Genomic DNA, 16361 nt, shown 5'->3' with positions numbered 1-16361 from the left:
AATATTTTTAAAGTAATTTAAAAATAAATGTGTACATGAAAACATATCTAAGTACATTAATACAGTCCCAGTATCTCACTTTATTCCTGGGTAAGTTGGGGGTTAGAAACTGAGATAGATTCCTACACTAAGGTGAAGTGTGTTGCCACTACTGGAAGATCTGGCAAGAATCCTAATCCTTTCCCAAATTGGTTGGTTTGTTTGCCTTCATGTGGGAGTCCCGGCAAGTGATACATTTCAGATCTCTATCACTTTGAGCTTGTGCTCACCCCTGATCTCTGCCCCACCTTTTGACACCCTACTTTTACAGCATTTTCAGGCTTTTGGTTTTTTTATCTTTTCAGTATTTTCAGGCATAAAATCAGGTTTACAATACAAAAAAGTAGCTAGCTTTATTTTTTGTATCTGAACTTCATTTTTAAGTTCCTATTTCACCAAGCCAATTCCAAGAAAACATACAATGCAAGAGTTCTCCATCCAAGCATAAAGCAAAAAGTATAGATATTTGAAGACTAAGACAAAAAAGAAGTGGAGATGAATTGTAAGTTCTACCTTTGATATCCCTTGTAGTCTGGCAAAAATATAAATTCCTTCAAAAATATTTTCACTGATAAAATCTGGCTACATTATAACATTGTATCTGCTCTAGATGATTAGTGGTGCTTTGGGAAAAACTATTTTATAATTTTTATGATGATAATACATAAGAAAAGCTGGAGGAGCAACATTTTCAGTATTTAGAATAGACTTATGCCAGACTACCTGGGTACAGAGCCTGGCTTCATCTCCTTTTACCTCTGTAACCTTGGGCAAAATACTTACCCTGTCTCTCTGTTTTGGTTTCCTCATTGATCTAATCAAATTATAAATAGGCATAGGCTTTCCAGATGTTTTTATGGTTAAACAAGTTGATATTGATAAAAGATTTGGAATAGTACTGGAACATAGAAAAGACTATATAAATGTTAATTGTTATCAGAAATATTCTTTTCATGATGATCATCACCATCACCATCACTACCACCACCACCATCACTACTATTACCACCATCATCGCCATCACTACTACCACCACCATCATCACCATCACTACTACCACCACCATCATCACCATCCACTTCTGCTGCACAGAGATGCAATCCAATGTTTCCATTCTTCTAAAGTATAATTATTTTGAAATAAGTGGTATTATTTTAAAAATAGTGAAGCTCTGTAATAAGCTTCACTGTTTAGAATATGAAATAAATGCTAACATACATGTGAATAATGTGCATTTGTATTATGGAATATATAACCTAACCCAGCACCTTCAATTCAAAGACTTAGCCACCTTTTCTTTCCAGCTGATAGTATACTGAATGTATGCAATGTCTTATTTGCATTGATTCTAGTTGGTTTGGTGTCATTACACTGAGTATGTTTCCCCAAGGTTTTAGGTTAGAAACTACTGACAAAGAAATATTCCAGGAGTCAGAATTAGACATAAATTATATGCTGCAGAGGTGTCTTCTTATTACCGCAAGCCAGGTCAGAGTCTCTAAAATCACATTAAGTTACTGTTTTAGTGGTTATTAAGTTTCACCCTTGAGAGAATTAAGAGGCCTGACAATGAAGTATAATAAATCTTACTGTGACCCAAACACAATTAATAATTAAACTTCCCATTAACAATCCCAAATCTGCTAGATAAAATAAGTAGAAAACTTATATTTTTGTTTACTTTTTACTTTCATATTTAGAGAAGTTGAAAAAACTTTCACACATTTCATAAAAATAATTGCAACATTTGCCTGTTTCATTAATGTAGAGTCAATGCCTCATTTACGTGCTTGAGTTTTTCATTTGAGAATGAGAATGGACCAAGAAAAGGGTGAGACTTTTTTTTTTTTTTTAACACATGAGCAATTGGCTCTCTATTTTTTTAATTTTTATCTATTTTTTTTTGTCTCAATCCCCAGCCTCTGAGCCCAACTTGAAGGTGCGGTCCAGGTTAAAACAGAAAGTGGCAGAGAGGAGAAGCAGCCCCTTACTCAGGCGGAAGGATGGAAATGTTGTCACTTCATTCAAGAAGCGAATGTTTGAGGTGACAGGTAATTGAGGATTGGGCAGACATATGAATGCTGGGAGTAGGAATGAAAAAAATAGTTTAGAATAAATATACCTGCTGCATATTAAAAGTTATTTTGAGGAGAAATATTTCTTGAAAGGAAATTATATTGAAAACTCACAAGTAGTTCAATAAACCTTGCTATGCATTCACCAACTGTGTTAAACAGGAAATGAATGAAAAAACAGAACTATGTGTCAATCAAGGCATAACTAGGGAACACCAAAGCTCACCTTATTCTTTTCAGAAACAGGCAGTCCATTTTGGGAATGCCAACCAGGAGAAAATAATTTATAATGAAATTTGATCAGAAATGAGCAGAGGGAGGTCCAAGAAGAACACTTTCCCCTGTACTCAGACATGAATGTACAAAATACATCTGGGAAAATTAAACTACATGGAACAGCAAAACCTTGACTTTTCAACAAATTTACAGAACTCATAAATGACTTTATGTGTTTACTAGTGAAGTGGGACTTATGGCAGGAGGGGGATATATTGCTTTTTATGAAGGGGAAGAAACTGTCATTTTCATGGGTCTCAAATGGAAGAATTATTTTTTTAGCTGCCTGTTTTAGTAGAGGGGTTATGAAATTCAACCTGAGGTCTTACAACACCCCTAGTTCCAGTTGTACCTGGTTTGAAATGAAAGACCTAAGGCTGTAAGAACCAAAAATACTAGCCAAAATACTACTACTTACTACTGTTTTTTGAGTAACTACTTAAGAGTCATGTATCTAGTTGTTTCCTTTGGTTGCATGAAGAAAGAAGTGGTAATCTGCAACCACTTTTTTTCCCATTCCCAAGGAAAACTGTGCTTATACCAATGTGGGCAGTTGGTATTAGTTCTCCAAGGTCAGATCTTATTTTTAGTAACTTTTTAAAAATTCTTTATTTTCTATATATCTCTTTTGGCCATGACAGTGTCTACAGGAAGGCAATATAGAGGAAGACTGTGGAAGTGGTGGTAGAAACATGTATTTAGGTTCTAATGCAACTTAAAAGTTTGGCCGATAATTTTGGGAAAAAAATATTTAGTCTTCTATTCAATCTGGATGCCTTTATATGCTTATCTGAAGAAAAGTGTTAGTGATTTCAATGGAAAATATTTCCTTGGGATAAGAAATATTAAATCAGTGAATAATAAATACAATTATTTTACTAGAGTTTATATGTATTTTCCAGCATTAAAAATAATCACTAATTTAGACGAATTGAATTCTAAGTTTGGAGTTACAGACTTTTTTCCCAGGAAATACTATTGTATGCAAGTAAATAAAAATCTTAGGTTTTTCTAATAGAGGTCTTTGATAGGGGTGGGCAGTTGGGGAGTGAATTTGTTTTAATGAATGTGAAGAACTATAAACCTATATCAGGTGTCTAATGTAAATGTAGATAGGTGGTTTTCCTAACTGCAGGAAGTAAGCCCCTTCTAACAGAAATACTTCTAGAAAAGAAAAAATGAATATAATGCTATTTTATTTTGCTTCATAGTCTTAATGTCCGAAGTCATATTTATTTATCCCAATATGCTTTTCTGTTTTCCTGTAGTCTGTTTTCTTGATCATAGCTTTTTCTACACAGTCACTTTTTTTTCCATACCAAATTGCAGTGGCATTTAGCTCAATACCCATCTCAGTAATGATTGGTTCTTATTTATAAGGATTATGATTTACCAGAGTTTTAGTCAAATTTCCTTAAATTTAAAATATATTTCTCCTCTTAATTTTGTGAGATAAGCACTCACCCTTTCATCTCAGGAAACAATGTATTGGAAGAGAGACTTGTACATTTATTAGAAAGACATTTCTGGTGAGTGGACTTGTGGATGTTTTGAGTAGATATTTTTAACTGGTATACCGCACTTACTCGAAATGTCTTTAGAGGCTCCGGACTACTGGCACACAGCTCTCTTCACCTGTACTCCTTCCCGTTGCTCTGCCAACTTTCATCTAATTTGGATGAGATTTGTTTGGATCTTAATACTAAATATTTTTAGTATCTAGTCAGAGACTGTCATAACATCATAGCAGTTCAGTTGCTGTTGCTGTTATCCTCTTACCTCTATATCTTTTCTCTCTTCCCCATTTCATACATTAAAGTGTAAGCTCTTTTCAAACTCATTCCACCTCATTGACATGGGAACCCACTTGCCATCTTTTTTTTTTCAAATTCCAGTATTTTCTGCCCCCTACAAAAAGTCCTGTTCTTTTCAAATGTTAAAATTGACTCCCCCTGTGCCTGCAATGCCTTCTCTTCCATTCTCCCCACTCCAGCATCTTTATTTCATTGGCTACCCTTCTTCAAGCTCCAGTTCCAACATCATACACTGAGATCAGAGATCTCAGAAAATCAGTTGCTACCTTCTCCCAGATCCCAACTAGTGTCATGTCATGGAATCCTCTGGTACAGTAGTTGCTGCCTTGAATTTTAGTGCTTATCACAGTGATTTCTACATAAGGAAATACTTCAGTCTTAATATCATAAGATAATATAAATATTATAATTTAAAATTGGTAAGACAGAATGTTTAAGAAAGTAGTTTTTAAAAAATATGGAAATGGAAATGATATGGAAATGAGACATTAACAAGAAATCAGTCATATTGTAAAGACGAGAGTTAGGAGCTGGGAAAAAGAAGCTCCTGTAAGAATTTTTAAATTCTACATTTCGTTTGTTAAAGGAAAACAAGAGGCGATGATTAAAAAAAAACAGATTAATCAAAATACAAACAAGATATATAGACAGAAAGGCAGTGAGCAAAATGTGTTTAAGTATTTTATGATACTAATAATTTGCTCAAATCCCACAGTAAATAAGTGGTAGGATTAGAATTCTTATATTAACCTCACATTCTTTCCAGTGGTACTGTATTTCTGAGTAGAGATATAATTATAATACAAGTTGAAAGTTATAGGTGTTCTGAGAGAGAGTAAGAAAATAATGCCTGGAAGCTGGGTGTTCCCTTTCTCTGAGGGACATATGTTATATGAGCCAGGCTTGGACCTTATAGGTGGGATTCAGCCTGCAATGAAATGGAAAGAAAGGAGGATACAAAAGCATGAACTGGAAAAGTATTTGGCATGAAAGGAGAACAGGTGATTTAATTTGACTGAGTGTAGAGTACAGAAAGGGCAATGGTGGAAATAATATTAGGCTCCATTTTGGAGCAGAGGGACATGGTGTGAGTTATCTCTCTGTATGATCCTTTTGCAAGAGTTTGAAAGAAAGGTTTAAGAGACTACTGTAGTGACTCAGAAATATTAGCAGACTTTTGCTATAGTTCATGACAGAATAACAAGGCCTTAAACTGAAATGATTGTAGTCAGACATAGATGGAGAGATAGTGTAAAGATCACATTAAAGGGCCTAGTAACTAATTAGATTTGCAGTAAAGAGAGAGTGAGGATGACTCTAGGGTGATGAAAAAATATACATATGCAGGAAACAGTTAATATTAAAATATATACATTGAGTTTTACACATATGTAGGGGAGCTTGAAAGGTCCAGCTTTCAGAGGAATTTGGGCTGGAATTTATGAGTTAAAGGCAAGAAATATGACTTTCCTAAGATAATTCTGCCCCAAAATGACATATGAAGTCATGATATTGGGTGATATTGACAAGGGAAATAGAAAAGGGTTAAAGCCACAAACTTAGGTGAATATCTGAATTTAGGAATTGATAGGAGGAAGAAAAGTCAAAGATGTGGAAAGACAAACATGGATGTAGAGAATGCCACTGTAGAAAGGATATGGAAAGGAATGTTTTCTCAGAGGCCTTCAAGTGTGGTGGCATTTGAGAGAAAAGTTGCAGCTATAGTGGGTAAGCTATATTGCCGGGGCTTGAAGAAGTGAGTAGACATTGTGAGAGCACACCACTTCTCAAGAATTACTAGCCTGCTGTCAGACTAGAGGGGCAATTCCAGTGTAGGAGGAGGGCTTGAAGATTCCACTTAACTAATCCTTTTAGGATTTTTTTTAAGGGGATGGGATCATGGGTAAGACTAAATGTGTGAGCATTAGAGAGGAAGAGAAATGCCTTATATTTGAAATGGGAAAAGAGAATGTAGATAACATAATCATGAGTAGAAAGAAAAGATGCTGGTGGAAATCATGTCAAAAGTACTGTCTCTGAAAAGCATGAGGCAAGATCATTTGTGCAGAGTTGGGTTGACAAGGTGTAATGATGAGGCAGCTGGGAAACTTTTGAAATGAGTGAACTGTAGAAGGTGGTAGGGAATTAATTAGAGCTGAATAAATAATTTGCCAAAGCTTGATAAGATGACTTCTCTAGCTATATTTCTAGGAAATGGAAATTTGTACTTTCAATTAAATGTTTTAATAAATGCATTAGTTTCTGCTTAGGTTAAGGTACATGTGAATTTCATATCTGAAGAGGAAAGGATGGGCTAAATAAGGAATCTGTCTTGTTGTTGCCTGACTTTTGCTAAAAGGAATTTCTTGTTATATTGATATTTAAAAATCTACATGTTAAATGTAGGCAACTTCTCATCTTCTGGAGAATAAGTTGAGTAGAGATAAAGTCAGATGGTGTTGTACAAGGTCATTAGTGCAATGTTGAGATTTTACATTCTATTGTATTTTCTTCATATAACTTTAACTAGTGTACACTATAGTAAGGTATAGCCTTAGTATATTAAATAAAAAACAATTTACAGCACAGCATTTGAACAAATTTTTTCAGACCTAATGGAATGGGTCTGAACCTCATGTGTTAACGACCTGTCTTTTGATGTGCACAAGTTCATTATCTTCATTACTGTTATTTTCTGTAATAGCCCAAGAGCAAGTAAGAAAAGATTCCCTTCTTCAGTTTTCTTTTTTCTCATTCAAAGCTCCTGTGACCCTCTCTAACTCGATATCTTTACTTCTCTAGAAACTGTTGAATACTATGTTGTATTTTTGCCATGAAAACAAAGGGGGAATAAGTGATATGAAAATTCAGAGATACTTCAGAAATTTTTAGTTATGTCTATTTCGTGAAATAGTGCTTGCATTTACATAGGGGAAAATAACATGCCCAGTGTTACATGTTACAGTAACTAAAGTTCATCTGTGAATGTTCCTCATGAACACATTTGTACTTCACAATATTTTTCAGAATCCTCAGTCAGTAGCAGTTCTCCAGGCTCTGGTCCCAGTTCACCAAACAATGGGCCAACTGGAAGTGTTACTGAAAATGAGACTTCGGTTTTGCCCCCTACCCCTCATGCTGAGGTAAGACCTTTATTATTTTGTTTCTTTTAAAAATTGAATTTCTGATTAGCTACCTAATACAAAGTGATATTTCTGAGTTGACCTTTAATATCCAAATGATATTTATGAATTGAAGTTTACTCATTTCCACATATTGTAAACCAATTGAAAAAAATTGATATTTACTAATGTAAATATTATAAACCTATAAGAAATGAACTTATATTTATCAGCTGACATAAATACCAATTTTTTTCTTATAGATTTTTTTCTTATGTATGAAATTCAGTAAAATTGATCTTATTTATAAATCAGACAACCAAAGATGTTTGGAAGGCAATCCGGGCTTGAAGAATATTGAAATGTAATCCTCAGTCAAACATTCTTAGTGATCCTCAGTGCATACTGCCTGACAATTATATAACTTACTAGTCCCTCTGCTTGGTTATTGGTTATGCTGATGTGAGTGGACACATCAGTAAGTAAAAACAACTCATACAGGCCTCTCAGAGGAAGAACCTAACGAGGTGGATTTTATCCATTTGAACTGAAAAGTGATGAAAAATAATTGCAGTATTATAGTTGAAGGGTGTAAAGCTTCACTGAGCAAACATTTTTTGAGCACCTGCTATATTCAAGTCATTTTGCCTCACAGTAGGGATATAAACATGGACAAGATATAACTCTATGTTTGAAGAATGACGTATTAAAGGATATTAGTTTAAAGTAACACATGATTTAGTGTAACCAATGATACACGACTAAGAGGAAAGTTAATATAAAAGTCAGCAATAATTTGTCTATGTAGTTTCTGTATAAGGCTGTCAAAGGCAAAAATCTGAAAATAGCCACTCATGAAATCACCTGTTTTGGAGTCATCAGCAATTGACTGAAAGCCTTATTTTTGTTTCTGTTATTATGCCTTCTTCACTGTTCATTGCTCTGTGCAAGGAGAGCTGGTGTGTTAACTTCTAATATATAACATGCTTCTTTCTTTATATTTTATAGAGTCATGGTACCTTGAGACAGAAAGGGACTGGTCAAGTCTCTTATACTTGGATCATCTCCATAGCTTTTCTGCCATATGATTATCCAGCCTCTGTTAGAACGCTTCTGCGTATAGGGAGCTCACTTCACTGTCTCCTGAGGCAACGCAGTTGATTTTAAATAGTTATTTTGACTGATAGAAATGTCTCTGTACAGCTATTGCTCTGCAGTTTCAAATATTTTATACACACAAACACAAACATGATATGTATAATAAATTATTTATAAGTTATGAAATTATCAGGTCAGAATATAAGTGAAGGCAGAAATCCAGAAGTTGTCTCTGATGATCAAAGGACTGAAGCCAGTAAAGTCAGTTTTGCTCTAGGCACATTTGCACACTTGAGTTCTGAGCTTTGGTTTTCAGGGCCTCAGAAACTCAAGAGATAGAAGATAAAGCCTAGTACCGACCAAGGAGGATAATCTAATAGGAGACCCTGCAAACACTAAGCTGACACCCCAGAGGCTCGTATCTATGTTACATTGGTGAGTTGACTGCCCCTCTTACTGCTGTGTCCCCTGCCGACCCCCCTGCCCTGGGCTGTCTGATGTGGAACAGAGCAGAGGGCAGATCCTCTGTCTTAGAAGTTGTAACCACAAGCTAGTTCTTGTGTAGATCTGTAGCCCAAATCATATAACCTCAAGCTGTTAACGTGACTTATCATGGTGCCACATTTGTAGTTCCCATATTAGGAGTCTGCACAAAGCAAAGAAACCCCCCTCCCCACTCCGGAAGAATATACCTTCCTTCTAGATTTCAAAAATTTCCCTCAAATAAGTTTCCAAGAAACATGAGCAAAATATCTAGATGTTGTCATTTGACCATTTTCAACTATTTAAAGAATAGTAATTCTGGCCTCTACATGGTCTTCAGGTCCCTCATCTATTTCTTACTTACTATCCTGTCATCCCTCTTTCTCTTTTTCATTATCCTTTCAAAAACATGATAGCAGATGGAATAAATACTTTATTTATATTTGCAACCAGAGACATAAGTGGAGTTCTTGGGTTATTAGTTGTAGATAGCATCTTTTTGTTAGTGCAGTTATATCTGGTTGTTGGTCCATTCTCTGCAACTGTTTAGTAAATTTCCAGGACAAGAGCAACTTGGTTACAATTTTTTTTTCAAAAAACTTTAGATTGTCATTATGTCTCAGTATGAAGAATGTAATTCTTAGTAATTGCAAAAACATCAAAGGATCTGGGTTCTAATCATTCCCCGGATGGATTTTGTGCCATTGAAAAATGAAAACAACACACTAGACTACATTCAGCAGCATGTATGATTCTGAGAAATGCATTGTCATTGCAATGTTTCAGAAGACCACTTACAACATGGGAGCATTTTATTAGCTTCAGAAATGGTAATACAATACTTTGATAATATGTAGTAATAGTATATTTTTAAGAGGCAAGAGAGTGATGAACACAAAATTTGCATGATGATTACCTTTCAGGAGGGAAGAAGAGGAAAACCATGATTTGATAGTTACTAAAGAAGATACATATATTCCTTCATTGTAAATACATATGTATGTGCATATAGTATTTAGTATGACATATTGGAACAACCAATAAGTATACATTGGTGAAGAAAGTAAATAAAAGATTTTGCTTTTACTATTTTAATCTGTTTTATATTTCTAAAGCCATAACTTGCCACAAATCATCTGTTTAGGTACCCTAGCTTTTCAGCTAATTGTTAAACATATTCTCTCGCTGCAAACCTTTCCTTTCACCCCCACCGTTAAAAAAAGTAAAACAAAACAAAACAGAAGGAAATGTGATTTAATGGAGTTTAAAAGGGTAGAGGTATTTCTTCAGGTCAGTGACAGGACATTCACCTCCAAATCTGGAAAGACGAGTTCAAAAGCAAGCAGTGACTTACTTCATAATGAATTAATTGTGTGCCTGAACTATGATCCAAAAGGCCAGGTGGGCAGACCTTTATGCACTGATGAGTAGCCTCTCTGTGGCCCAGAACAAAAAATGCAACCCTGATGGCTAACATGTGGTTTTCTGCTGTATTGCATTTACAGAGATCTGTAGTGTAATTCATTCTCGATAGGTGAGGAGACAGTGGAATTTAGACTAAGACTGTCAGCAAATTAATATCCTAGCTTTTTAGCACTAAATTTTTCCACCCAAACTGGAGAAAAGAGAAAAAAAAATTCTCAGCCATACTTGAGTAACCATCATTTAGAATTTAGGATGATTTTTACAGATGTCTTCTAAGATTAATAGTAGTACGGGATTTCATAGCAACAAATATTTTGGGGGTATGAATTATTTGCATAATATATTGCACTCTAAAAAAATGGTTGCATACCTTACCGTTTACAAAATTGGCTTATTCTACTATTTTTGCTTAGGCAACACTGGTGAGTTTTCATATTAAAATAATGTATATTTGAATGAAGTCTTTATTTCATGGCCTGTAAGTAGAAAAGCATGTCACCTAATTCTTTCAGAGCCCATGTAAATGAATGGGAAAGTCAGGCTGTGTCTAAAGGTCTTGAGCTCTAGATGAAAACAAAATTTTCTATCTTGTAATTCATATGTCCTGCCTAATTTAGATAAAGGGAAGACAGAAGTAGGAGGAGAATTTACTCATAAATTGAGGTTCAGGAAATAGCACATTGTAGTGGAATGTATGGGTGTTCCATTCAGAAGACTTGGTCTGAACCTGGTTCCAAAACTGGCTACCTTGTCATCATTGGTTAAGTTGCTAGACTTCCCCTGACCCCCAGATTCCTGATCTAGGAGAAGGTAGTACCGTAATACCTACACTAGCAGCTTCGTTTTAAGGAATCAGTGTTTGGAAGGCAGGTGGTAAATTGTGAAGTTCGGAACAAGTTCATTTTTTGTTATTATCAATGCTGACTCCTGGTAGGGAAAACTCATTAGCATGTTTGTCTTCACGCCAGCAGCTCTCATGTGAGAGTGAGTCTCCATCTGCTCTGACCACTTCTGTTCCATTTCTTCTATTTCCTACATATGCTCAGTCCCAGAACTCAGATTGTTGGAGCTACTTGCTTTACTCATTTGTAAACTTGGTTGGGGAGCTGAAACCTCAGGGGTTTCTATTTCCAACTCCAGTCAAAGATGTCTTTACCTATCTAGTTACTTTATTGTTAATACTGTGGGCCTGTGGGTTCAAATATGTTTCCATGGATATCACCACTATTACTTTAGATTCAGTAGATTTATTTGATAGCTATTTTAACAGTAGCCAAGCTGCTGGTTTATTTCTAGTTGAACATTAGTGGCTGTCTCTGTTATGCTATTTTTTAAAATAAATTTTCCAGCAGATACAAATGCTTTTAAGAAAGGATTCTAATAATAAGGTTAAGCGTTCTAAAATCATCTGTAATGTCACTTGTTTTGCCCCAATCTCACATGACTCATCTGCCTGTTGTTTCATAATAGTTGTTGTGACAGTTGCTGTAAATGTTATGCTCCCTTCTGAGTGGGTGTAGAGCTGTGGTTTTAGATAGCAGCAAATAAAACACATTCCCCCCACCCCCGATTCAGGGAAAGGAGGTTGCTATGACAAAATAATCATTTACTAGGAATAACATGAGCCAATATTTTAAAGTAAGATCTTTAACAAAACATCAGTGCCTTTCAAATGCTAAGCAAACTCTGTCAAATGATTTTTCCTTTTTTTTGTTTTTTTTTTTGTTTGTTTTTTGGTCTCAATATGTCTCACCATTTTATAGTAACACCTTCTTGGGTGTCCAGTAAAATGAGAACTTGAGAGATTTCTACTGCTTCAACAATTTTTTTAATTACGTGGAGATTTTAATTTTCTGAAAGAAGAGTAGAAAATAAATACAATCTTGGAAAATCCAATGAAAACCATGGGCACATATTAAATGATTGAGGCTTTTCTTTTTTAAAACATGGCTATATTCTTTTTAGATAGCCTGGATTCAGGGACTTGGGACCTTGTAAAGCCAAAGCTGATTGACACTCATAAGCATGTCTTCCTGTATGCCATTCTAATAGACACACGTTACCTGATAGAGCTGGGCAGAGGTGCATCAGTCTCAGGCTGAAGGTTCTGAAGTCCAGGGAAGTTGGGTGCTGCCCAGGGTTACAAGCCATGAGTGGGAGAGCTCAAGTATAAGACACTTAGACCAGACTTAGTTTCACAAGTCCAGGCTGCTCCTCACCAAAATTCTGTGTGTATATATATATTTTTTCTTTTTCTGATTCTCATGCATATTGTAGATAATTTGGAACATACAGTAAACTGAAAATTCTATATCCACATTTTCTGTGAGCTTTTTAAAATGTGAGTGATTACTGGCCGGGCATGGGGGCTCACACCTATAATCTCAGCACGTCGGGAGGCTGAGGTGGGAGGATAACTTGAGGCCTGGAGTTTAAGACCAGCCTGGGCAACATAGAAAGACCCTGTCTCTACAGGAAAGAAAGAAAAAAAAAAAACTAGCAAACATTAGCCAGGAGTTTGAGCCAGGAGTTTGAAGTTACAGTGGGCCTTGATCGCACCACTGCACTCCAGCCTGGGTGGCAGAGCAAGATCCTGTCTAAAAAATAAAAAAAGGAAAAGTAGGTAATTATTTACATAACTAGTATAACTAGCATTCTGTCAAGGGCTATCATTGACTTTTTTGTCTTCTTAAACAGTAAGAAAAGTATTTGTTCATCTTCTTCTCTTTCCCTTCCTCCTTTTTTCCCTGCCTACCTCCCTCCTTCCTTGGTTCTTTCTCTCTGTCTCCTTTCCCCACTTTCATTTTCCTTGCTCCTGTAGGCGTCATTCTCTCCTGTCTTCTTGTTTATATGAATTTTTACATCATATATATTTTTTACTTTGCATCCATGAGTTTAATGGGATATAAATGGCACAATGTTATCTGCATCATTCCATTTTTTTGCTTTTATCACTAAGCATGTGTTTTTAGATCCAGACACCATGTCTTTATGGATGCAGAAGTCTAACGGTGTGCTTTCAATCACCATAAAAATCCATCATGGGTGCTGCCGCATACTGATTCCCCGAGGTAGATGTCCTGGTGCCCTTCAATATATACCATGGCCCATCATCCTACAGCTTAATGAGAAAATTTCTCGAAGTTAGAATTCCCAGCAGAGCCATCACTGGGTCATGGTATACAGTATAATTATTTTGGTTTATAGTTCAACAGAATTGCTGTACCAGGCTACTGTCCCACCAGCATTATATGAGAGGTTTTACCTTTCTAAATCCCTGTAACATTTGACATTGTCCATTTTTCTAATTTTAGCCAGTGTCCCTTTTGGAAGAGATTCTGAGTCCTTTAATTGAAATCAGTGGCTTAATTTCAATTCCACATAAATAGCTCTATTGAGAGACATAATGTTTCAGTCTATGTATTTTGTATTCATTTGAATTACAAATATTATTTATGAGATGCCCCTCCTATTGACATAACAGGAGAGAAATTAAATAAGATTTTGAAGAGCCTTAGTAAAATGTGAGTAGGCCACCCCTACCCCAGCACTTGGCCCATTTCATATCATATGTCCTAACATAATGCTCCTTCCTCTAATTACAGTAATTATCACAAGTCAAAGAGTTAGTTCTTTACTTTTTTGTGCACCTACCTATCACGTGAATTGGTGTTTTATAGGACATCTTTGTACGCCTTGCACCCAACACCATTACTCTAACACAGAGAAGTTACTCGTTAATTGTTTTGTGAAGGTTAAACAATAGCCATTCATATATTTACTATATTCATTTTATCTAACCACAATAAAAATTTTTGGTTCTGAAAAATTTTCAGATTAAAACCGTCATTCCCATGTTCTAAACTGCGAAGTATTGGCATCATAGCAAAGCACTGATTTAAGGGCTGGGCCAGATTCAAAACTGCTTCTTGGAAAAATCTTGGCTTTGTCTGAAAACGCTTGTGAGCTCACTGCAGTGCTAAGGTGGGATGGTCTTCCAGCCTTGCAAGAATACTAGTCAGGATCTTTCGTTGTGTCAGGTGAATGGTACCCCTCCCAATCTGTTAGTCTGACTTTAAAGTGTGTCTGTACTCAATTAGCATTGTAGACTATGACTCCAGGTCTTATTAAGAGATAAACGTGGAACAGATAGATTGCTCCGATCAAAAAGCATAGTTGAGGAAAGCTGTATTTAAAGAAAATAATTCAAGGGAAATGGTTTTTCAATTCTCTGAAGTCATTCTAGACCTTGAAAGTCTACATAAATGCTCTGCTTGTTTCCTTATCTGTAATCCAAGGAGATAAGCTAAGCAATGTCCAGGTCCCTGAAGTTTCTATGAGATGACATACCAGTTAAGAGTCTTTGGGAAGAACCGACTATACCTAGTAGATGTGAGGGACACAGAACCGTCCTTGCTTCATCAAGAATTGTCTCCATGCCTTGAAGATCCTGACATTTATAAAGTTACCGGAGCTTTTTTCTTGTGCCCAAGTCCCCTGACTCCCAGTTGCACTCCTTTATTCCTGCCATGAGCCTCAGAGCCTGAGTTTGCTTCCTCTTCTCCTCCAAAACCACCACCATTCTCCGTACTTTTCTGTGGCTCCACTGTCTTCCCGCAGTGGCTGCAGAGTCATACTCCCTGTAGCAGCAGCTGTCAACAAGTCTCATAGCCTTGGTCAGTTTAAAGGTTTTGTTGCTGGTCCCACATGGAAGCAAAATTGGGGAAATGACTCAGTTTCCTCATCGACAGCATGAGCATAATGGTAGCTTGAGAGTGCCTGTGTAGAATAGGTTAACCTCCAGAAAATTCTGGCCCAGGGCACCATGGTAGGTGCCGAATATCAGTACCCTGACGGAGGAAATGGAGCCCCTCAAGTTTTATAGGAAACTACAAAGATCTGCAATCCCAGAGTAAGACTGTCCCCAAATCTCTTAACTTTAGTCAAAGCCAGTGTGAGGAGCCAGTGTGTTGCTGCCATTATTATGTCTGAGAAGATAATTTATTTCTCATTTTAGTTTAAGTCTGGTTCCTGTGATGAGGTGGGAGGATATCACAGAAATTCTCTCTAGGAAACAAAGAAAACTCTTTTGTGAGGTCCGTGGTATTTTTTGTGCCATTCTCCCAGTCCATGTCAAATCCCCTAGTCCATATCTTAGTGCTATGATAAGCAGATATAACCTTGAATGAATATTATGCACTGTTTAAAATGCTTGTTTTTCCACACTTATTTTCTCTTCAATGAATACAGATAAGTGAATAACATATCCTTTTATTTTAAATTACTATTTACTGCCAATAAGCTAGTTAAAATATTTTTACTTCCTTATATGTTCCTTTTGTTCTTGTACAGGTATGTATTCTATACTTACAATTTTCATGAAAAGCTTATTACTTGTATGAGTAAAAGAGTAGCTTGCCTTTTTGTTTACAGCAAGTATGCAACTCTGTCTGATAGCTCATAAAATAAAATAGCAACCCCACACATTGTAATTTTAAAATATTTCCCAACAATCTTCATGCTATGTCACTTAGACAACTAATTTTTTAAAGGGCTGCATATAAAGTCAATGTAATGTTATTGCTTTCAACATACCTCTTGATTTTCACCCATAAATATCTGACATGTTCCTTTAAGAAGTAACAAAATCTGAACTAGCTTTGAGTTCCAAGTTGCAATGAGAAAACTCCACATTTAACCCTGTGCTCTTATTATGTTAAGACTAGGACTCATCTCCAAACAAACATATGATTGAGATGATGTTTTGGAATAACATCCTGTGTTTTGGTGGTGCATCACTCTTCAGTGACATTCTGAGGTTGCATTGTATTAGCACATGATATTTTCCCCAGTTAATTGATATCCCAGGTTTGTCCAGGGGAAAATCTACAGCTCCCCCAAACATGCTTGACAAGTTATTATATTTACTTTAGTCAAAGCCCGTGTGTGCAATATCCCTCTTGGAGGTGGTCTATTATTGGAGTCCCATATGCTTTTTGTTTGGGAAGAAAGCAGTCACTGTGTCATAC

At 36.1% G+C, this 16361-nt stretch overlaps 1 protein-coding gene across 7 annotated transcripts in view; it reads left to right on the top strand.

Moving 5' to 3' along the window:
- HDAC9 (histone deacetylase 9) overlaps positions 1–16361 on the top strand; it is a 914075-nt gene that overhangs the window by 540507 nt on the left and 357207 nt on the right. For 4 of the 7 annotated variants that reach the window (XM_055272501.2, XM_055272504.2, XM_055272505.2 and 1 more), the window contains exon 8: positions 7232–7347. In XM_055272501.2, coding sequence (XP_055128476.1) covers positions 7232–7347 — 116 coding nt within the window. Of the gene's footprint in view, positions 1–1958; positions 2091–7231; positions 7348–16361 lie in introns of all 7 variants that reach the window. The other 3 variants (XM_063637042.1, XM_055272503.2, XM_055272502.2) reach the window with 1 other exon arrangement.

This window comes from Symphalangus syndactylus, chromosome 3, assembly GCF_028878055.3.
Source record: "Symphalangus syndactylus isolate Jambi chromosome 3, NHGRI_mSymSyn1-v2.1_pri, whole genome shotgun sequence".
In the NCBI taxonomy this organism is placed as follows: domain Eukaryota; kingdom Metazoa; phylum Chordata; class Mammalia; order Primates; family Hylobatidae; genus Symphalangus; species Symphalangus syndactylus.
The sequence above is the reverse complement of the archived record's forward strand: the minus strand, read 5'-3'. Positions and strand labels throughout refer to the sequence as shown.